At 39.6% G+C, this 24,826-nt stretch overlaps 1 protein-coding gene across 4 annotated transcripts in view; it reads right to left on the bottom strand.

Annotated features, from left to right (window-relative positions):
• rnf111 (ring finger protein 111) overlaps positions 1-24,826 on the bottom strand; it is a 57,169-nt gene continuing 32,343 nt past the window's right edge. Inside the window, exons 4-15 of one of the 4 annotated variants that reach the window (XM_079845548.1) lie at positions 12,382-12,539; positions 9,816-10,028; positions 9,352-9,698; positions 7,145-7,394; positions 5,645-6,011; positions 4,866-4,991; positions 3,663-3,780; positions 3,199-3,279; positions 2,524-2,619; positions 2,094-2,180; positions 1,503-1,606; positions 1-965 (exon numbers count right to left, since the gene is read on the bottom strand). In XM_079845548.1, the coding sequence (XP_079701674.1) occupies positions 848-965; positions 1,503-1,606; positions 2,094-2,180; positions 2,524-2,619; positions 3,199-3,279; positions 3,663-3,780; positions 4,866-4,991; positions 5,645-6,011; positions 7,145-7,394; positions 9,352-9,698; positions 9,816-10,028; positions 12,382-12,539 (2,065 nt within the window). In that variant the 3' untranslated portion in view covers positions 1-847. Of the gene's footprint in view, positions 966-1,502; positions 1,607-2,093; positions 2,181-2,523; positions 2,620-3,198; positions 3,280-3,662; positions 3,781-4,865; positions 4,992-5,644; positions 6,012-7,144; positions 7,398-9,351; positions 9,699-9,815; positions 10,029-12,381; positions 12,540-24,826 lie in introns of all 4 variants that reach the window. The other 3 variants (XM_079845547.1, XM_079845549.1, XM_079845550.1) reach the window with 3 other exon arrangements.

The following is a 24,826-nucleotide window of genomic DNA, read 5'->3' as shown; positions in this document are numbered from 1 at the left end:
CGTGTGAATGGCGGTGAAGTGTGCAGTTGGTTCTCATCAGGGCTGGAGCTGAATTCATTTCAAATCCATCAGTTCAGGATCTAATGCATATAAATTTAAAATTAAATGTACAAGGAGCATTTGTTAAACCGACTTCCTGAATGAAGTTAGCACTGTTAATGAGCTGAAGTGAAATGGAATGGACTCCAGCCCAGGTTCCCGTGTTGAGAGTCAATTGGCGTGAGGGTGAACACTGTTACAGCAGCTGATCTCTTAACCATGATCTTGTTTCCTAATTAAGGAATGTCTTGATTCACTTAAAAAAAAAAAAAAAAAAAAAAAAAATTCTATTTCAGATAGATCACATTGTCTAAAACATAAAACTAATCAATATACTGATCATAAAATTGAGTCCTGCAATGTTTTAAAATGGAGGTTGACATTCTATTCCAGTAAAGCAAGGCATCAGGTATGTAAAAATGCTTCTTTACTAGAGCAGCAATCCTCGCCTGCAAGTTCTTAGGCCTTATGAGGCCTATTTCATTATATGTGCAAAGAAATGCATTGCAAGGAACCATGCAAAAATAAAATACAATGACACTTATGAAAACAAAAGCTACATAAACCCTTTATAAATACAATACAATTCAAAACCCTTAATGAAGATGTTTTTTTCTAGCTGTACTGGTAACTACATGATAGCTGGCACGCTAGGCTTGATGCTTTTTTTTTGTGGATTGTTGTTTTTCTTTTTTTCCCATAGTTGCGCAGGTATTTCATGCCATCTTTGGTTGAATGCGTTACTGGCAAAAACGAAAAGGAAAACAACAAATAAATGTCCAACAAAAGGGTTGCAAGAAAAATAGCATCAACTCTCCGAAGATAACTGAGCTTCGATGTCCACTCTGCAGATGGGGCATTTCTTGTTCGTGAGGAGCCATTGGTCTACACACAGTTGATGGAAGAGATGCATACATGGAAGGCGCCTGCAAAAAAACCCAAAAAAGATAGGTGGCTAAGTAACACCATCAGATGACTTTAACAGTCAACATTATATACAATAAAATCAAGCTTTTAATATTAGCTGAAAGATAGACCACTATAACAAAGAACAAACACACATTAATTCACATGTTCAAGCTCCAGAGGGCAGCAGAGAACACAAACGGAGAACGTATTCATGACAATTGACTGCCTAATGGATCAAATTTTGAACTAAATTTAAACGGAACCTTGGGGAGTCGCAAATGTAAAAAGAACAAAATTTTTTATAATAAAATGTTTTGTTTATAATTTGGCACCGTGCCAGCTACCTGTGCTATATTCACAGCGAGACAACTGAAAAGGGGAGTAAATACACGCATACATATACACATATATATATATAATAAAAAAAATAATTAAAAAAAAATCCATACTTGAGCCCTTTGTAAAGAGCATCATTCTCTACTAATGTTTAGAACAAAACAAGAATCACGTGAAGCATGCTACAATCTCAAATTCACAGTGTTCTAAGTGTTTACCTGACATCCTCCCCTTCCTCCAATATAGACAGACAGATGGTGCATTTCTCCTCCGTGTCTTCCTCTGCCCCCTCCTCTTCCTCTTGCTTACCATGCAGCTTTCTCTGTGCATGAAAAAAACAACAACATAACCATTATGAGTAGTAATATCACTGCACCCCAATTCTCATAAACTGGTGAGCAACACTAGCACACATTAGCTCTTTCTTCTTTCCCCCAAAATATATACAAATGAGTTATATGAATGTTCTTTTAATTGGATATATTTTAATAATAAGTGCTGCAGTTGATGCTGGCGATATAAAAAATGACCACAAAGAGCAGCATAACATGTTACATAAACATATAACAACAGTCTTTTTTTTTGTTATGAACAGTGTGCTGATCATAAACAACAGGTCAAGCAGAAACAAAACCTAAACTTCAGACAATGCACATTGTATATATATTTATTAAATAAACAGACACACATTTGTTGTCAATGTGCTCCTCAAATAGGCCATTTTTGACTATTCCTGCCCCTGTTTACATCTACACAATATGTGAGCTAAAACATGTTTTCCCAAACTATTTGTTCACATTTTTTCTCACCGAGTTTGAGGTTGAGTGCATATTTTTCCCAACAGATGCCCATGCTTCAGGTGCTAACTGTTCCTCAGTGTCTCTCTCCACCACCTTCTGTATTAGGGCGGCAGGGTTTTAGATTACTGTTATTCAGAAATGTAATGCATTCTGTCATCTGCATGGAACCTTTTCCTACATATCAGTGACAATTCAAATGTCTACACTATGCAGCTTTTGGCAATAAAAGGACTGGGTGAGGATTTGTGATGCATCTGATGACACAAAAGTTCTGATATTATGGCTCCTGGTCAAGTTTTTTTTGTGCGTCTCTAACAGGAAGCCCCTATATTATATCCTCCAGTCTTTTTGCAGATTGTCTGTCCATTATCACCAAATGGGACGTTATTTTGACCACCTCACGTAAAACACTAATGTTTGTAAGTGGAAGTGTTCTCACCTTTTTGTATTTGTGTGGGTAGGTGCACCTCTCTATGGTTCCCTGGGAGGCCCCTCGGTTCACAGTCCCCAGTCGCTCTTCTAAATGCAGCAGATCCTGTTAAAAGACACTACTGGTTACATTACTGCTTTTAAACAGGTCACATCATGAGGAATTATTGGCCCGTCCATTCATGGGGAGGTTAAAACAACATAACGTTTACATTTATGCATTTAGCACGTGCTTTTATCCAAAGCAACTTGCAAAAGCAATTCAAAGAGCGAACAATATACGTTATATACAATGCTAAGTTTATCTAGGAAGCGAGCTAGAAAAGAGGAGAAATGTAGAGAAGAAAAGTTTGTGCGTTTATGTAAGTGCATTGGTTTAAAGGTGTTAACTGGATGGTTAACTGGTTAAGAACTAAACATTACCAATTCCCACTAATGGGAAAGTTTGTGAACCTTGTGTGTGTAGCAGCGGATGGTCTACATCAGAGTGCAGAGCCAAAAAAGCTCTCGGAGCTTTTTACATGAAAAGGGGGAGTTTCTTAAAGCTACAGCAGCCACACACACACACACAATTCTGAAGACCAGTGAGAAAGTCACTTAAAAAATCGTCATGATAACAGTGTATAAATATAAAATGTATATATTTAATACCACATACATACGTGGTCCATATTCCAGATCTTACCTCATATGTGCGGCCAAAGGTCATTCTGGAGGAGATGTAGCGAATATGTGGATATGTCACCTCAGGCATTGAGCCAGTGTGCTGATGGAAACAAACAAAAAATTAGTGATGGCCTAATGGGAAAGAAGACAGAAAGGCCACTGCAACTATTTTAGTAAAAAAAATTCTCGTAATTTGGGCCCCGATATTTATGAAAGGCATTTCCACTCCATATGATTAAAAAATAATTTTAGTCTTTCAAACGTATCAAATTCAAATTTTGAAATGTCTAATGAGATTCCATTATAACTTGCGATGCATAATTCATGCACCCGTACAAATCACCCTGAAATAACAGATGCTGCGGATACACGGCTTGGGGCTGCCGCCATTAATCTGTGCCATACCTGAGAGCAAATCAGGGCTTTTTTATTCATGCTAATGTACGCATATATTTCAGCTGATGGAGGGGAGTAGGGACTCACCATCAGCTGAATGGGGAAATGGTGTAGTCTGGGTGGAGGGTGATAGTGAGGCAGATGCGGGTGCAGGTGTCCTGAAGGGTAGGGCGCTACAGTAACACCAGCCTCGATGCCCAGCTCCCTAAAACAGTAAGAAGATCAACAACCGGCATGCTAAAACAGTGAACAATATAATGCTTGAAACCAACATCATGACTAACAGATCATGGTTAGGGATGCATGACATTGCGATATGTTGTTTTTCTGCAATATATATCCACGATATGAAAAACATTTCACCAGATTACTTAAATATCTCTATTTGGAAAGAATTAATCATTCTAGAATAATTGGGGTAATTTTGTAGGGGTGTGCATCTGCATAGAAAACAAAAAAGATAGACAAATAGATTAATACATCACAAAAAAAAATACAAATGAAATAAACAGTGCTTTATATTTTTCAGGTAAATCTAACAGAAATGGAATAATCAAATGTAAAATAACACTGAATAGTCTTCGCTGTATAAAGTAAATGTAATTAATCTTTTGTTGTTTGATTAACATTAATGAGACTGACAGCAGCAGGAATATTAGGCTGCTGTCACTTTAAGACCGAATGCATGTATTCAATATAATGATACGCATCAGTTTTCTTTCTCAATTGTTTATGTATGTGTTTACAAGAATACTTGCTGATTAATCTAAGAATCATGTGCGTGTCTAACCGTGGTGCTTGGAACATGCAGATCAACTACGATACCAATACCTAATATCGCACATCCTGCAACATGATTATCGTGGATACACACATCGCAATATCAATGCTAAAGCAATATAGGCCTATCGTGCAACCCTAATCATGGTATTACAGAGACGTTCAGCCATGCCAATTTGTAGGCCAACCAGGAAAGCTTATTTACCATTAATTTCCTCTGGAATATCTAATGGGTATTTAAATAAGCTGTATTCAGTTATTTTGTTCCACAAAATAAGTTCCTCTTTCATATCTCAAACATGTTGCTAAATAAGAACTAGCAATACAAAGAAAATGTAAAAGTCTCAAGTAATGTTAACCACAGGCCTTATTTTAATCATAAATGCAGATTTTGTAATCATAAACTGATACTGTAAAAATCAACTGGAAACTCCTGAGGGTACCCATGGCTTCAAATCATTTGAAACATTAGTTCAGAGAAACATTCCACTTTTTAAAAATGTACTCTACCATGTGGTCCTCTGGTCAGCCTGCCGTGGGTGCGATGACATAGTTTGCGGGACGTGAATGTGATGTCCGTGACCATAGTTAGGGTGCATTCTATGGGGATGTGGTGGGGGTCTCTCATGTGCTCGCCTTAAGGAGGGAGAAATAAAATGTGTTAGATAAAAAGACTAAAACAAGACACCATTTACACGGGCATTAACATAACGCACTTAATTGAAAGTTTTAAATTATTGAGTTTTTTTTATGGAAGAAAAGCTTTTTAATAAATAAGGCTTTGAGATTAGAGGTGGGTGGTATGACCAAAAACAACTGTAACTGTAATGGTATATACACAAAAAAGTTAAAAAGATTATAGATTAAGATTAAATATCTTTTTTACAAAATGTAATACAAAAATATTAAGCAGCACAACTGTTTTCAACATTAATATTAAGAAATGTTTTTTAGAACCAAATTCAGCATATCAGAATGATTTCTGAAGGATCATGTGACACTGAAGACTGGAGTAATGATGCAAAAAAAATCATCTTTGCCATCACAGGAATGCATTGCATTTTAAAATGAAATAATATTTCACAATTTTATTGTTTTTGCTGTATTTTGATCGATCAAATGCAGCTTGGGTGAGCAGAAGTGACTTCTTTAAAAAAAAAAATTAAAATCTTGCTGACCTCAAACTTTTGAACCATAGTGCATTACAATACAGCTTTATTACGTACCGCTCGAGTTAAAAACAAAAGTAAAACAAATATAAAACAAATAGGAATCACACGGTGACTCACGTCGGGTGCTGCATCATTCTGCGTCTCTGAACCTCCATCCTCTGCAGTATGTCATGCTGGTGGAGCCTCTGGACAGGGTTTGGGCCCAGAACGGGCAGGTGCTGCAGTGCCTGGTGCTCAGGGGGAAGATGCTGAGACAGAGGGGCACTGGAGCCTGGTAGATGGTGGGCAGGCAGGGAGGTTGGAGGAGCCGGGGGCACTGAGTGGCCCGGGGCATGAGAAGGCAGGGGTGTGTGGAAGGGAAGGACAGGGTGTGGGATGACATAATCGCCCTGCGGAGGAGGCTGTTGAGGGGGAGGAGCATTGCCGTGGGAGTGAGGACAAGAAGAGGAGGACTGATGGTGCAGGGGGCGTGGCAGAGGACCATCTGGTGGAGAAATGGCGTAAACGTTAGTATAAATGGAAGACTTCAATCCTTCTTTCCTTTCTAAATGATACAAATCTGTCATACACGTCAGTATTAAAAACGGTGTCAAAAACAATTAACTGTGTTGACGGTAGGAAAGAGTTTCAAGTTTCATATGAAATTCACAATGGCTGCAGGATGGCCTGGATATGGCCCAGGTAAGTGCAATTACCCTGGAGCTAATGAGTTGTACTGTTTGCTAAAGATTTGACAGACAGAAGGGAATGAGGGAGAAAGTAAAGAAAAAACTAAAAAGAATGACCGCGAGATACAGGAGATAAATATATATATATATATAGAGGGAGAGAACAGGAGAATGTGCAAACAGGTGCTCCAGTGAGCTGTGAGTGGCAATTACTCCACTAAATTCAGGCCCACCAGGGAGCCCTGCCACGCTCATTTATATTCCACACAACGCTATTGTGAGCAGAATCGGCAATTAAGTGGGACTGCTGGGCACACTACCTGCAGCACTTAACACATTAAACATCAGGTGTTTCATCTAATTACCATAAAGCACAGCCGCCAGCATCGCAGAATCTTCACATTCTCACTCACAACAGAACACACAGGCATCATCTCACATCAATTTTTATTTTATTGCCTTCTATTTAGAACATCCAATAAATTTGGTGCGCAACGGTTCAAATGTCTCCAGGTCCAGGATGTAGCATGGTTCTGCGGTCTCCTTTTGATTCGGTAAATACTTTGGTACATTGGTGTTATGGGTGTAACGATTCGATTATTTGCGGTCAATACAATCAAACTTTTAACACTGTGATCGGCCATTATTATATGACTAATGTAATTTTTATTTTCCAAATAAAATTGTAAAACGCATTAAGTCAACCTTTTAAATGCATTAAGCTGTTTGATTCAGCAAAACGCAGCACACTGTTAAATTACATATAGATTTTACTGTCCAATAAAATATATAAATTATAATTAAAATGTTTGTTTTCAGAAGAACGGTTTTAAATGAGATGAACAGCAGAACAAATAAGAACCACACCAGAACCATTTCATCCCTAAATCAGCATTGGATTATTAATATTGGGTCGATATGATTAAAATTTTACTGTAAAAGTGCTTACAGGGGGGATGCATGTAGTGCCTGCAGGAAGGGAGCTGAGTAGGTTGGGGCTGCGGCTGGGCCACTATAGCTGAGCTGAATGAGTCGGCCACAGTCTGCTGGCTGGGTCCAGGTGCAGCCTGGGAAACGTAGACAGGAGGCCGTGAGGCGGAGCCTGGACAGCAGGGGTCGAAGGCAGATGTGCCGTGGAACCCTGTGCTGCTGGATCCACTGCTACGCACTGCACTGCTACTGAGATCCACCGGCAGAGTCTGCTGAGACCGAGAGGGAACATAGAAACCAACAGTTAATCCAGACACAACTGTGATGCATTAGAACAAAAACATCTGGCCCATAAGCGTAAGGCTGATAAACTGATTCTGAAGGAAAATATAAATGTGTTGCTTTGGGGTTGTTAGGGCATACAGAACATGCAAAAACAAGCAAGTAAAGAGATGATTTTCACATCTGAACATGTGGCCAACCTGCTACAGACTTGACATGGCATATTTTATTACAGGATAAAATAGTTTTTTATTGTTAATTAATAAAATAAAATAATTGTTATTGTTTTACTATACATTATGCCATTTCAGTTGTTTCAGGGGCATTGTTTGGCGGCTGCCTGTGACAGACTTAAGGAAACATTGATCGTTTATAAGCAATTTTAGCTGTTCTGACGATAAAATAGCACTAGAGGATACATGATAGCTGGGAAAACCTGAAATGGTTGCAGTGCAGCATTTGTATCAATAGTTACATAAACTAAATCACTGTCTGACACGACAACACTACAATATCGCTATAAGCTACATGTCATAATTGGGAGGCAAGAATGTGACTGTTGTTTTTGAAAAGGATAATTTAATGTAAGCACAATATTGAGCTTCATAAGCAGTTGACAGTTTATCTTGCTCCTGCTGCTTCTCACAAGTTTGACAACACTAAAATGACGTGCTACTGCTTTTCTGCTCCACCTAATTACAACAATGGTACCGATGTATCTTTGTAGGACAGGATTGTGGAAAAAGTTTGGAAGCTCCAGAATGACTAACATCTCTTACAACACCTTTAAAGTATGCAAAGTTAAGTCTACATACACAAGCTCCGATCGCAAGATTTGTCTCATCATTTTTGCGGCTGATTTGTATTCACAGCTGTCTTCTCTCATTCACTTGCCTGAAGTTTAATATATAAGGTCAAGGGGTTTGTTGAAGAACAAGCAACAGTAATTGCAAGTACCACTAAATATGAGCTGCATCTTTCAAAATAATATCTTCCACATACTTCAAAAAATGCACAAATCAGGTCCATAAGAAATGCCATGTATAAAAATGTTTCCTCTCGAAATGAGGGCATTCACCCCAAATATAATCCTTTACACACTTTGATGTATAAAACATGCCTGACATCACCTCGCTTCTCTAGCGCCTCCTGTCTGTGCATATCTGATGACTAGCTAACGGCGATTACAGCACATTGCCCCCATCAAAGGCTACAATCTTTCGCTGAATGTATTTAGCACAGAAGCATTATTTTCATGCTAAACGTCCTGATAGCCCAGCACACGTAAAGACAAAGTGCCACGGCATAAGCAAGAAAAAATGTTCATACACAACTTTCTTTTTTTTTTGACACACACAAACTTACTTAAATATACTCATGCACAACATGCACACACAACACTTCTCTATGCTGGTAAATAATAGAATTCAGCAGCAAAGACAATTAGTTCAGTGTGAATTATTCAACAAGACAGAGGATGGCCTCAAACAAACTCCCCTGTGGAAAAGCTTAGCTCCAGAATAATATTTTTTTCATAAAGGTGCTTGGATTTTCCTTTTCATCGTCAAAACATGAAGGTTGATTTAGTATTTCATGAAGAAAGAATCTTAAGTAATTACGACCAAAAACATATGCTGTTAAATGCAAAACGTGTAAAATGAAAATGGAAATAAAAAGAGGAAATGGAAAACAGAGGGTTGTGTCAACAATACGGACATTATACTTTGCACAGTTATCGTGTTATTTTGAACCCCAGCCCCTCAATTTATGAAGCAAACAGAGTTTAATTCATGCAGACACACACACACACTTAATAAAGAAGCCAAGAAAACAACTAGAATTATGGGTTTCTGTATCAACTGCTACAGAAGCTTATATAGCCTCTGCTTTTCCTAAACTGACATTCAAGGTTCTCGAGCAGCTGACATGCAGGTATGAAGGTACCTGGTCGTGGAACTGGTTGCTGCTGCTCACCCCTCCACAGGGTGCAGGCATGGCAGTGGGCCTTTCCAGAGGGCAGCTGGACTCTGGGAAGGCTAAGGAAGAAGGGACTGGGGTGGCATGGTGGTGATGGTGGAAGTGATGAGAGTGGCCGTGGGGGTGCTGAGTGCCAGACTGCGGGGGGCCGGACTGCTGCGTTGCCCCACCCTGCAGACACCCTGAGTGGGTGTGCCCCAGAGAGAGGTGCCCTGAAGATGGCCCGCTGCAAGGGGAGTGCTGGGGGCAACAAGAGGGTAACCTAGGCATCGCCACACCTCCGTTCTCACCCGACAAGCTTCTTCTGCTGTCATCTAATTGGGGCAAAGAAACGAATAGAATTAAAAGTCTAAAGAATTAAAAATCTAAACAAACAAATCAGTAACCAATGACACTGTCACTTATTATATAGCGTTGTCTTAAAAGTTTACCTTCGGTGGCAGTGTTGTTGGTGGTACTGGATCCTGGCATTCCACCATGGCTCTGAGCAGCCAGTGTGCTATCAGGGGCGGCCACTGAGCAGCTACTGGAGGGACCAGGACCCTCCTGTGGCGATTCTGAGGTACAGGCATTATGGGAAGAGGAAGAAGAACTGACCGGCTGTGGGTGTGTGCTGTCAGAAGTGGTTGGCACAACTGAGAGATCTGAAGATGGAACAGCATAAACAAAGACAAACAAACACATTTTTATTTATCTGTATCGGTCAGTAATGGAAATGTAATTGTTCATGTTTATTTCCCATATTTTTACTTTGAGATGACTTTTGTCATTATCTAAAAATCACCTAAAAGGTAATATTTAAAAACACGTATGATTTAAAAATGCTGTTAAATGTCATCTTTAGCAATTCTCAAAATGTACACCACCATTCAAAAGTTTGGGGTTGGTAAGACTATTTAAAAAAGTTCTTGAAAAGTCTCTTATACTCATCCAAGGCATTTATTTGATAAAAAAAATACAGTAATATAGTGAAATATTACAGTTTAAAACACATTTTTCTACTTTAATATATTTTAAAATGTAATTTATTCCTCTGAATGCAAAGTTGAATTTTCTTCTTGATAAATGTATTTGAAAGCATTATCTTTGAAGCATTATTTGAAATCTTTGGTAACATTATAAATGTCTTTACTGTCACTTTTGATAAATTGAATGTGAAATTGATGAATAGAATTAATTTCTTTCTTAAAGGAAAAAAAATACTGTATATGCTTTCTTCATACTGTGTAATATAACGTGGAGGTACCTGAATTTGCATGTAGCATTTAAAATGACTGATTTAATTTTTTTTAAATGATGAAAGAAATTGAATAATCAGTACGGATAAGCCAGAATTGTAAAATCTGTGATTCCAAACGTGACAAATTCTCAAGAGCTAGCACCCAACAGCCCATACGTCAAGTACACCTTCAATAATAAATTACAAGTTTTTTTTTTAAAGGGTTTTAGTAACTTAAAGGAGTTTGTTGCAACTGACAACAGATGGTTTTCACCAGCTCTAGAACATCAGTGTCAGCGTACTTGTGCATTTTCACACTTACAGACTTTATTCACGAAGTGGCCCATGAGGATAGTTACTCATTAACATTCCATTGCGAGTAATCCATCTGCTTTTCCCTTGCAAATTAATTTCTCACTCCATCAAAAGAAATGCAAATGCAATCATATCTCAGCCTGCTCTTTTACCACCCCACCAGCTACAGACCCCCAGAGAAAAAGAGACAAACAAAGAGACACTTTATGACAGTAAATCAAACGAAACAATGCAAACGAATTTTCCTTTGACAAACCTTGAGATTTGGGAGCATATCACAGATTAATGAGATAACACTACAAAGATTTTATTTCCTTACCGAGAATGGCAGTTTAATTGGTTCATATTATAGCAGTTCTCTCTGAATCTTTGGGGCCAATGGCTGATTGCATAACAGACAGACTTCATTACGGTGCCCGCAAATGAAATCGGAATTTAACTCAATTACACACACAATAAAAGAGATGCTTTTGGTGGCAGTGAGAAAATGCTGTGCAGCTGCAGAGGCTATTTATGCTGCTATGCATGTTGAAACTATATCGATTAATCATTATGAACGGAGCCTGAACACACAGTCAAGCTGCAATCCACAGCGCTGAACAACACTACACGAATCTACCAGATTCTTTCCTCCTCCCCCTCACACACAGAGAAACAGCTCAAAGAGAGAGGGGGACCGCTCACAGTGAAAGATGAGTAGATTAGATGTGACATCTAATATTTCCCAAACCCACGCAGTGTTGAACTGGGTGATCTAACTCTCATTCCCTCCTTTATGTTCTAGACCTGAAGACCATCACTACAGCACCAAGTCAGGGAAACGCTCATCAAATACTCATCAAACCGGTTACATTTGAAATAATGGCTGACACACACAAACTAATCTTTCCTTTGATTTCAGAGCTCAGCGAAAGTGGACAGCAGATTTTTTTTTACTCAAAGTTAAATAACGCATATCTGTTGTTTTAAAAGTTGCAGCTCATGTATAGAGTATTTGAATTCTAGCAAGAGAACAGGTGACCAGAACAACATTTAAAAGACCATTTTATGTTCTGAATTGAGAAGATATTATATTCCTGTTGAGTTCTTGTTTCTTTCTCCTTTCAACTGGATATATATTATATTAAAAATGTCCTGGCTCTTACAAGCTTTATAATGGCAGTGTCTTGTTGGGTCATTTTTGAAGTCCATAAAAGTGCATCTATCCATCATATAACTGGTCCACACGACTCCAGGGGGTTAATAAAGGCCTTCTGAAGCGAAGTGGTGCATTTGTGTTAGAAAAATATCCATATTGAAAAACTTTATAGACTAAAATAACTAGTTTCTGGCAGTCAGCGGTACACAAGTTCAAATTCTTAATTAGTGGCCAGTGTAATCAAATATTTATAATTGTCTGCATGTCATATGCAGGGCTGTACATCTCCGTACATCATGTGAATGAACAGAAAAGGTCTCTTTACCGTCCTCATCCACCGTGAGATCCACCACCTCTCCAGCGCTCTGTCTGAGTGGCTGGATGACAGTGGACAGGCGATGACGACCACGCCCCTCTTGAGCTCGGCTCTGGGAACAGCTGGGCCCCCAGTGCATCCTGCCATGGCTCCCTACCGAACGTGGCCTGCACAACAAAAAAAGGACAATCCACATTAAGATAACTGTAAAACTATTTGAAAACAAAGGCAAAACTCAATCTGGCAAGTGATGTGACTGGTACAAGGGAATGACTGATTGAGGACAGGGCAAATGTACTGCAGGAACAGACCTGTGTTTGTGGTTTGGACTTTTGTTGTATCTAGCGAGCTGCAGCAGGCATTAGAGCAGCAACTTTAGAAGCTACTGGAATGATCGGCTGGAACTTAAATAAGAGCCAGCTGACATGAGAGCTAGAGCTCTTCACAGACACGCACACACATTATAAAGCTATGAGAAGATTCATAACATACCAGAGCACAACATGCACGCATTTCACACATTTACATAGAACCATGACTGGTGTCGTCCACAGAAAATAAATAAATAAATCTGACTATAACCTGACAAAAACCATGCAAATAACAGATAAACAACAAGCTAAACCACCACCAAACACCATGGCCTGTCAAATGATCTATTCTTTGAGGAGAATGCATCAATAAAAATGTATTTCAACAGAGTAAATTGAGGAAAAAGAGAGACATTTTGAACATGAAAGCTATTTTGTATGAGCAAGAATCTAGAGGGCCACTCCTCAAAGCCTGAGCTCCCTGGTGTAAACAGTGTAAAGGGAGGGGAAGAGCTTGTGCATGGTGGAAAGGGGAGGGGCTTGTGTGCAGGAAGATATGAAATGCAAGCCCTTCGTCAAGAGCTGATGTTATTAACTTTCAAATCACATCACAGGTATTACAGCACTAATTTGAAGACCATGACATGCACGATTGTACTGCAAAGACTCTTTCAAATTACTTTTTTTTGTTTCCGTTTTAAGACAGCTGAATTTCTCTCTTATGCAGCCTGTTTCATGTAAATCCTGTTCTCGCAAATAAAAAAATAGGCGTTTATAACCGTATTAATTAACAGGTGTGATTTTCAATAGAATCGAAACCATGATCTTAGTGTTGCTAGTGCAATGCTCTACTTTTTGAGCTACAGGAATCTAAGCAAAGGCAGCTTTAAATTCATTTTTTATTTTTGATAATGAGCGTAAGCAGCGCATGTTTTGCTGCCCATATCAATGAATGAGAGCATTCACATCGGAAGGGTGACGGCCAACACTCTCATTCATTAACATGGGCATTGAAAAAATATGCGCTGCTCACGTTACGCCTACGCTTGTTGTGACATAACAGAATTGTCGTCATTTAGAAATATGATTGCGTGTGTGTTTGAATCGAGATTGCGATCTTTTAAATGATTAATCGTGCAGCTCTTGTAATGCAGTATATAACATTATCATATAAAAATTGCGATGTTTAGCAGTGTTTCTGATTGATATAAACCTCTGGTGTGGAGTGTTTAGTTTCCTCTGGAGAGTTTAAACAACATGGCACTTTTCCAAAATTCCAAATAAGTTATTCTGGAATTCTGTAATCACTCTTGGAATTCTAGCCCTCTGTGAGGATTTGATTCCATAGGAGGGGCGCAGTGGCCCTGGCTGCCGTAAAGCAGTGTGTGTCTGGGAATTGAGTTGTTCTCCAGGCTGGGATTTAGCGGCCCCAAGCCCCTGTGTCTAGAGAGTAGGGAAGCCCCCTGCCTCCCAACCCAACACTGGTGAGCCCGTTAACCACAGATTGCATCATTAAAACATCAAAACAAAATGATTACCAACAGGCTTGGAGGGCTGGGGGTTTCTCTTGAGACAAGGGGAGTGACTCCAGAATATTCAGTTTCCTTGAGAACGCCTCAGCGAGTGCATTTACTTGCACAATCTTACATTGATTATGCTTAATAAACTGTCAATATGTAGGTCACATAACAGTGTTTTTAATATAAGGTTAAGGACATAAGCAGTTAAGAGCTAAATCAATTCAGCAGACATAGATTTAGCCCATTACCCCAATTTTCTTCGGCTTGTTAACACCTTTACTGGTGTTCTGGTGGCAGGTGTGCAACTGAGCATGTCTATTTACATTCTGACATAGCTGGTCATCTCACATTTTCACAATTAAATAACTGCCTGTATACAACAAAATACTAAATAAGATGTGTTATTTTGTTGCTGATTTGAAAACATTTAGGGTGACAACAGATGGTGGTCCAGTGGGTTAAACCATGGAACTGATATGCAGAAGGTTGCTGGTTCGATCCCAGCGGTCACTACCAGTGTGTCCTTGAGCAAGGCACTTTACTCCATGTTGCTCCAGGTGGATTGTCCCTGTAATAAGGGCACTGTAAGTCGCTTTGGATAAAAGCGTCTACCAAATGCATAAATGTAAATGTAAATGTAGCAGATCAGATTAAACGGTGTTCCCAACATCAGTATTCAGAGCAAAAACTACTACAGAAAACATCCTAAGGCATCCTCCAGAACATTTGCACTCAGCGGACAAATAAAACAAACACACAATAAACTAATTTCAAATCCTACATTACTATAAACACTTAACACATAATTCCTGCTTCATTAATTCAGTCCAAATGCAATAACAGGAGGTCCATACCAGATTTGCATACCTCTGCGCACCCTGCTCATGCAGGCATCACACGTCACCAGCCAGTTTCATGAGGCTATGCAGAGTTTAAGACAGTCACCGAGCGTTGCAAACAAACAGCAGCCGCCTTTTACAGTTCCTTTCATTTTCTCATAATATACATTGCACTTGACCTAATTTCTGAAAGACTCGAAAATGACTCGTCCAAAGATTCAGTGTCTCAAAACCCCTCCTTTCCACGAGCATGCTCTACTTTTATTGTTCAAATGGCCCAGTCTGTTGTGATTGGTCTACCGCTTACAGCACGTATCGGAAACGAAACAGCCATTAACATAACTGAATTTTCTCACCATCAGCATTAACAAGAGTATGTCCATCAGCAAACCGATGTAATAATCTATTGCGATGCACATGTGGGAACTGTATCTTTAACTGTTTCAATAACAGTGCATACATTAGCCGAGCATTAACATGAATGACTGATGTAACATTAAAGTTTACATAAAACGAATCTTGAACACCTGGTAGAAAATATATACATCAATGATTATTCATACTTACAGGTTGTGATTCAGAGGAGCAAGTTTAGTCCTAATAAAATGGCCACTGTCCCATCTTTAATGAATAAGCGTTTTGTAAATCCCATTTAGATCTCAGGGAGATCATCAAAAGGCTGCTGTTGTACTGCTGTGGTAATTTTACCCACTGACTCTTCACATCCTAATTTTCAAATTGTATACAAAAATAATTGGCTTTTGCAGTGCAGAAAGCAGTGTCTTCTTGACATGTACACAACAGGAATCAGCTACGGTGTTTGAGGGCGGGTCAAAGTAAATGCTGTTTGCGCGTAGCCAAGGATGACCATAGGTGGGCATTATGCAAATGTGTTACATGTATGTTACGGAAGTGAGACTGGAATTACTGAATCAGAATCGTTTCTTTCTTTTGGGAGTCAATATATTTACTTATCGTGCTCTTTAAAGGGATAGACACAGAAAAATGAAAATTCTGTCATCATTTACTCTAATTGTTCCAAACCTGTTTGAATTTATTTCTTCTGCCTAACACAAAAGATGATATTTTGAAGAATGTCGGTAATCAAACAGTTGATAGTATGGAAGTCAATGGGTGTTTGGTTCCCCATTTTTTTCAAAATATCATCTTTTATGTTCAGCATGTTTGGAACAACTTGAGGGTGAATAAATTATGAGAGAATTTTCATTTTTCGGTGAACTATCCCTTTAAAACTTTGCAGACCTTTTACGTTCTCAAACAGCTATACACTCACCTAAAGGATTATTAGGAACACCAGACTAATACTGTGTTTGACCCCCTTTCGCCTTCAGAACTGCCTTTATTCTACGTGGCATTGATTCAACAAGGTGCTGAAAGCATTCTTTAGAAATGTTGGCCCATATTGATAGGATAGCATCTTGCAGTTGATGGAGATTTGTGGGATGCACATCCAGGGCACGAAGCTCCCGTTCCACCACATCCCAAAGATGCTCTATTGGGTTGAGATCTGGTGACTGTGGGGCCATTTTAGTACAGTGAACTCATTGTCATGTTCAAGAAACCAATTTGAAATGATTCGAGCTTTGTGACATGGTGCATTATCCTGCTGGAAGTAGCCATCAGAGGATGGGTACATGGTCGACATAAAGGGATGGACATGGTCAGAAACAATGCTCAGGTAGGCCGTGGCATTTAAACGATGCCCAATTGGCACTAAGGGGCCTAAAGTGTGCCAAGAAAACATCCCCCACACCATTACACCACCACCAGCAGCCTGCACAGTGGTAACAAGGCATGATGGATCCATGTTCTCATTCTGTTTACGCCAAATTCTGACTCTACCATCTGAATGTCTCAACAGAAATCGAGACTCATCAGACCAGGCAACATTTTTCCAGTCTTCAACTGTCCAATTTTGGTGAGCTCATGCAAATTGTAGCCTCTTTTTCCTATTTGTAGTGGAGATGAGTGGTACCCGGTGGGGTCTTCTGCTGTTGTAGCCCATCCACCTCAAGGTTGTGCGTGTTGTGGCTTCACAAATGCTTTGCTGCATACCTCGGTTGTAACGAGTGGTTATTTCCGTCAAAGTTGCTCTTCTATCAGCTTGAATCAGTCGGCCCATTCTCCTCTGACCTCTATTATCAATTAGGCATTTTCGCCCACAGGACTGCCGCATACTGGATGTTTTTCCCTTTTCACACCATTCTTTGTAAACCCTAGAAATGGTTGTGCGTGAAAATCCCAGTAACTGAGCAGATTGTGAAATACTCAGACCGGCCCGTCTGGCACCAACAACCAAGCCACGCTCAAAATTGCTTAATTTCACCTTTCTTTCCCATTCTGACATTCAGTTTGGAGTTCAGGAGATTGTCTTGACCAGGACCACACCCCTAAATGCATTGAAGCAACTGCCATGTGATTGGTTGATTAGATAATTGCATTAATGAGAAATTGAACAGGTGTTCCTAATAATCCTTTAGGTGAGTGTATTACACACTGCATGAAAGGTAATGTCTGAAAAAGCGTAACATCGACACTTTAAGAGCAACCCGTGACGTTCTACTCGGAGCGGTTCAGCCCTCAGACTCACATTTGCATGTTTTTATAGGTAGGGACACACCAAACCAACGCCAAAGAACTAGCGCTGATGAAAGCTGACTGTGTTGTGGCCTCACGTCGCCTGTGTCAGGGAAAAAAAAAAAAAAACTGTGCTTGAAAACACCGAAACAACTACATGCAACTGTCAACTAGCACAGGCGTTCTCTGCCTGCGTGTAAAGGAGATAATGGTCTCTTCAAGCAGATATTTTCATCATTCAAAAAGGAAAGCGAAACTAAGACTGCAGGTATACAAACCATAAACAAAGCAGCGCTTGCTTACCGTTTTGAATATAAATCATGCTGATCACGTTCTTTATTCCACTCTGCTCATGTTATATATAATAATAATATTCGCGCAGTGCTGCTCAGGTAAGATGACGTAAAATTAAAACAGCCTTCTGTCTGTGCCGTCATGACTTCTTTGCTTGCTTTCATCACTTTTGCTCTTGTTCTCTTGCACTGACTCGTTTGCTAAACTGAACAGCCAATCAGAGTTCTCTCTCTCACCTACTGCCCGAAAAAAAAAACACATCAAAAAACTCGGCCGACGCTCAAAAATGGCCCAACGGGCGACCGTCGGCGTGGAATGTCCCTGGCTTACACTATCAAGGCCGAAATGAAGTCAGGTGGTACAACTCAGCGCACTTAAGTTGTTTTTGTTCATTATTATTGTAATGTTATGTGCTTTGAGACATGAGTAATTTAACGGCATCTCTGCTTTGCAGACTCTACTGTGCATTAGTGTTGTCAAAAGCGCCGACCGCGATACCAAGTCGGTACTGAAATTTTTAAAAAAGTGACGCTTTGAGCGTTGTTGGGCTGGAATCATAAACACCTCTGACTGGCCATTGTGCTCATGCACTCATCGTATGCGTCTGTGATTGGCTACAATGATCAACGCACAGGAGCGTTTTAAAGCACACAGAAGTGTTTGAAAGTGTTCTGAAAGCCTGGGCGAGAGCGTTTGAAAGCACAAGGAGGCGTTGACCAGCCGGTAGGCTGATATACGTCTGCATTCAAACGCTCCCATGTGTATCTGTGTAAGCACCCGGTGAAAACAGTCATTGATGTATATTTACAACATGTTTTTGAAGCGCTGATCATTGTAGCCAATCACAGACATATTTGATGAGCGTTTGAAAACAATGGGCAATCAGAGGTGTGTACAAATTCACTCAACAGCGCTCAAAGCTTCACATTTTTTAAATTTCAGTACCGACTTGGTATCGTGGTCGGTACTTTGTGGAGCACTCTGAAGGGTGAGTGGGATCTCATGGTTTCAAAGCTAACTTGCTATTGCTAGCCTCTCCAAAATTGCCTACCCTACATTTATCAATAACAGTTAAATGAACAATTCTGCCTGCCACTATACAGAAAAAATATACAATTCAGCAGATGTGCAGTCATACGTTTTAAAATACATACTATTCTACAGAGGCTTTAAACAAGGCTCATCCAATTATATTTTATATATAGAAATATCAATAATAAAGGGGGGGACGGGTAATTTAAAAAATAAAATAACTGAATAAAATAAAATCATGCCCAAAATACCCAAAAGCCCCAAGTTCTTGAGGAAGTTTTGAGAGTGTCAAATCAGGCATGGGTGCTGGGGAATACCCGGGGCTGTGTGTGACACTGCTCTTTAATTGGCAGGATCACAGACAGAGCCAGAAAAATCACCTGAGACCTGCCTCTAATTACCCACAAGCAGGTCTGGGATTATTTTGTAAATCACACCAGCGTGGCATTTTGAGTCTATGGTTGGGACGGGCATTGTAAACTGATAGGGTGGTACCCAGGAGGGAGAGGAGGTAGGATCATTTGGAATTTGAGGAATTTTAGATCTTTGTGCACACTTCACAGTACACTGTTTGCAAACGTACTGTTTGAATTATTCATCCTGTACGTTTTACACTAGCTTATAGTGGGCGGGGTCAACACTATGTTCCTGAAGGTGGCGTAAAGGTCAGATGCGGGGCCCTGTGCAGAATCTTGACCGGTCTACATGAGGCTTTCTTAATAGCCGCCCAGCCATTTCTTTATGCAAAATGACAGAACAGAAGTCCAAGCAAAATGTGTCAAATGCCTCAGGATGCCTGTGTGTGTGGGAAGACGTCTGCAGAGTTTTGCAAGCTTCTGCATTTAAAGACAGTGTGCCGTGATAAGATGGGGGAGGGGGGTGACAGTCATTGGAGCAGCTCACCAGCCAAGCAAGTGACCATGCACAACCATCGGATGGCATCTCGCTTTCCAAGGCCACAGAAACATTTTCAGACAAATTGACGATGACAACAAGAACAACAATTTCCTATTAAAATACATAATGCAAACATACAAATAGCCACATCTGCTTGTGCACATTGGGAGCTCCACTAATCTCAACCCCCCCGGAATTAATAGTCTGCCTATCTATACAATTTCTTACGCTCATACTTTCCCTCGCCAGTCTCCATATGTACTATAAACAAAGGATCTTTGAGTCGAAAAGCTTCATTGCTCATCCAGCTGACCTTAGACACCCAGAGCCCCTCCTCCAGCTAAGAAACACACTCAGCATTCTGCTGCAAGTCCAGGCACCTCGGGGAGATGGGAAAAGATTAAATGAGACCACTCTCTCTACATAACACACATCCAGTTCTTGGAAATGCTTTCCATAGGCATGAGTTTAGACTAGAGGAGAGGAAAACAGAACAAGAGGGAGAGCAAAAAAGAGGCATATGGGTGAGGAGGAAAAAAGAGGGTGAGAGAGAGAGAGAGAGAGAGAGAGAGAGAGAGAGAGAGAGAGAGAGAGAGAGAGAGAGAGAGAGAGAGAGAGAGAGAGAGAGAGAGAGAGAGAGAGAGAGAGAGAGAGAGAGAGAGAGAGAGAGAGAGAGAGAGAGAGAGAGAGAGAGAGAGAAATACTAGAAAGGCAAATTAAGCCTCTACACTATGACTCTGAAGTCAGCTGAACCTTCTACAAAAAGTTGTTTACAGAGATGGATCTGGATAGTCGACCTTACTACTTGATTTGTAAGGTTGACTATCTGATCTAGTCCGTCCAGATGTTTGAGTATGCCGGCTTTATGAACAACCCTAATTATGTGTGGAGCATAATCCTCGGGATAATTAAATCTAATTATGCCGAGGAGATGCCAAATATAACAATTCTATACCATTTTGTCTAAATACATTTTCAATATACAAATGTTCAAACTAAAATCAATCATTTAAAACGCTAAATTAATTTAGTCCTCACTTTTATTTTATTATAGTACCTGTCAATATAATGTAAATGTGTATAATAGAAATATAATATATTAAAAAAAGTTTTCATAATATAATATATGTAGTTATAGCCATCCCAGTCTAATGTGTTGTCACTGATCAGTATGATCAGCTGTCCCATAGCACAATCAGAGAATATGCCCTATTTTTTAAATAATTTAATGTAAATAATTAAAAAAAAAATTTTTTAAATGCATTTAATATTTTGCATTAAACTATATCTCAAAAACCAAGCACCTGTATTTCTCTGGATAACAGTGAATGCAAACTACACATAATCAGTCTGCTCAAACGTGCACTCACAAAAGACCCCCATTTTCCTCTGACCTTGGTCACGTGATGTTTTCCTGAGCTGTAAAGCCTCTCCTCCCCCTTCGCTGAAGTTCAATCCAAACCACAGCGCAGTCCACAGCAGATACACGGCCAGCAGATCAGCATTCAGTCACAAACACACAAGCCCACATTCCTGCACACTATCTGTCTCTTCCATCCTCACTCTCCACACTAAAGCCATATAATGGCAGGAGGACCACATGATTTCAGCTGCATTCCAGTGCTGTTGTTTGATCAGAGATAACAGTCCTCATGACCTTTAGGAAAATAAATTAGTGAGCTGATCTTACTGAACCTGATGCAGATAAAAAAAAATTTCAAGAGGAAGAGGGAAAGAAAGAGGGAATGAAAAAAAACAAAAAAAAACTGGCCAACATAATACCTAGACAGCAAAATCAGCAGGCCAGTCAGACTTTCTCAAGGTTCTCCGGCAGGATGTGCTTCAACACCCAAACACAAGCACATGGCCGGCAGGCGGGGCATGAAAACCACACACAGCCCTCTTCACCTGTAGGGACAGAGGGAGCATTGGCATCCCTGACATGTGACTTAACCAAAGGGAGGCACGTGAATCTCACACTTTGGTTATGTTCAGAATAGAACACAAGTATGCTGCTAAACGTATAGTTAGCAATATATACTGTACACTGCAGGATAAATCTATGGTGTGGATCACTTATGACATGCATTGCGATAACACAAATGTCTGAAGGATTTTATTTTGACATTTACTGAATATGTCTGAATATGCCTACTTCCCTACTGTATAGTAGGTGAAAAACAGAATGTGAAAAGAGTAGTATGTCCGAATTTACAGCAGGTGAAAAGTACCCAGATCAGTCCATCCAGTTTTCTGCAATCGATAAATGCAATGCAAAATCAACAAAATATCCTGCATAACCTTCATTTCACTGCAAAATAATTGCAAAAAGGTCTGACAAAAATTCAATCTAATTGAATTATTCAGAAAGATAAAGGTGTCACGCACTTTATGTCAGGAATATTTATTTATTCCATTGTCAATTGTTTCTTTGTAATTAATTTCTGACGGTTTACTTTATTCCTTTATTACTTGAGAGCTCTTTACTTATAGGAAATTATTCAAGTTACTTTTTACTTATAAGATTTTGGTCATATTTTGGTCATAAGTGATGATGTTATTAAAGCTAGCTAATACACTGTTAGACCTAGCCTAGCTAGCTATTTAATTTTGGAAAAAAAAATAAAAAATAATTTCAGTTTTGTGATGACTGGGTAAGGCCGTGCACCGCACTCATCTTTCCAATTCTTGAAAAAAGTCCATAAAGGTTGTTTTAAAGTTTAAATATAATAGAATTTAGTAAGGGACCAAAATAAACAAGATTTATGCATTTTGTTTGTCCTTTGTGTCATTTATTACTACTGAGCATCTAACATAATACATAATATGGTAAATGTGGTATCTTAATTATATATATATATTTTTTAAGATTTTTTTGTCATTTGTAAATCACAAAAAAAAAAAATCTCGAAATCCTGCTGGGACTACCAGGTGACCTACTACTTCCAGCTAGATTCTGAAGTGCACATACTAAGGATAATTTACTATCCCATAAGGCCACGGGATCTGTACATGGTGGGAAGCAACGCAACTCACATTGTAGGTCAAATGAGAATGCCAACATGGTTAATGTAGTACGTTCAGATGGCATTCATATTACACACATTCATACTAAATAGAACATACCTTTTTAATGGTCAAAGTACCTGTTATACCTGAGTATATATTTGATTTGAAATTTTTTAAATACAAAACAAAAAAGTCACGTTTTGTTTACTTATTGCCAAATATTATAAAAAAAATAGGCTTACTTCCGTCAACTAAACCAACGTGACAACCTACTTGCACAGGTGACCATTTTCTGGCGCTGGTGACTATTTTCAGGCGCTCTGTAATTTTGCGCTGCTGCACCCATGGTACGGCAGCAAAGTTCCTTGATTATTACGCAGGAATGAGAGTATAGTTCCTCGCCATATCGGCCAAGAAAACTTTTCATTTTCCATCGGTCTTCGTACACGATATAACTGCAAAAGAGTCAAGTTTTAAATAGGACAAATATTGAAACTCTTTGGTCATTTTTGAGCGAGATGCTAACGGTCTAATCAGATTCAATGATCTATGCTAAGCTATGCTAAAAGTGCTACCACCAGACCCAGAGATCAGCTGAATGGATTGGTAAAACTCAACTGTTAACTATAGTGGAGTTGGAAAATTTGCCTATTTTTTTTAAAAAGTGGAGTGTTCCTTTAAGATTTAAAAATTCCTATGGGAAAAATATTTCCGGAATACAGCCCCCAGAAAAAGTGGGCAAGAGCTGTTGCACTCTATAGTAGTATGTTAGTCTGAACATAGCCATCAAATCCCTGACAGGCCCACCTGCTTTCCAATGACCAGCACATCCTGAACCTCCACTTAGAAGGCCAACACGCGTTACAACTTTACAGCTGGCAACCGTAAAATTACTTATCTTTGTGTGCATGTTAAATAAACATCCCTCCAGGCTTGACTTGACTGTGAAAACGTGTTTGCTGTCATGTCTTTCACGGAGGTTTGTGGGCTTTAGTGAAGACTATGGGATAAAACATGCAAACATGAACTAGCGAATAAACAGCCTGAGGAATTACTCATCCAACTCTAACATCTCAATGATTCAGGTCCTGAAAAAGAAAACACCACCACTGATCAACCTCCAACGTACAGCTCACAATGCTAAAAGTTCTTTATTCGATGGGCTTGACTGAATGACTTTGCTGGCAGGCGTGTGGTGGCGTGTGGTACTATTTCTAGCAGCTGTTAAAAAAGCAATAGAATCAAGCAATGATTCTCAGCTCGGGAACAGATGCCTCAATAACAATTAGGAGTGATGTGGGACATCGAAACCAAATCAAGCAATGGGAAGAGGAGGCACAGCTCGGACAAAACCATATCAGATGTGATTGAATTAAGAGCTTCTATCAGATTTCAAAGGGAAGGCCTGCTGAGAACTCCGTCTGACATAGTTTGGGCCAACAAAGTCAAAATACCGGAGGCTTTAGAGTTTATTAAATGGATACGCCACGCAGCGAGCTGAAAATTGAATCTACATGCAAAGTCTCTACTCTTCTGGCAACTCAATAGAGTTCACAGAAAAGCACTCAAGCAGAGACAGTGTACTAAACTCTTTTCACAAAAATGTGAGAACAGAAAAATCTGAAAAAAAAAAAAATCTTGGGGAAACCTTGTATGATTTTGGTACACAGAAAGCGGAAAGGGAGAGAGGGCATTCTCTCTGATATGGGGATCAACCTCAAAGTACACAAGAACAGCTGGAAACTCAGTGGAATGCCTTCATAACACTGGAGACTGCCAGCTTCATGTCTAAACCCAGATGTGCCCTCTCATCTTAACTGGGGTACCAACAGCTCCTCACTGAGGATTTCAGAGAACTGTAAACAGCCATGAACCTCATAGTGCAGTTCAGATGAGTTTCATATAAAAGGAATATGAAGAAGATATTTATATCTGCTATTCTGCTTCATCAGAA

This window comes from Gobio gobio, assembly GCF_949357685.1.
Source record: "Gobio gobio genome assembly, chromosome: 2".
Taxonomy (NCBI): domain Eukaryota; kingdom Metazoa; phylum Chordata; class Actinopteri; order Cypriniformes; family Gobionidae; genus Gobio; species Gobio gobio.
The sequence above is the reverse complement of the archived record's forward strand: the minus strand, read 5'-3'. Positions and strand labels throughout refer to the sequence as shown.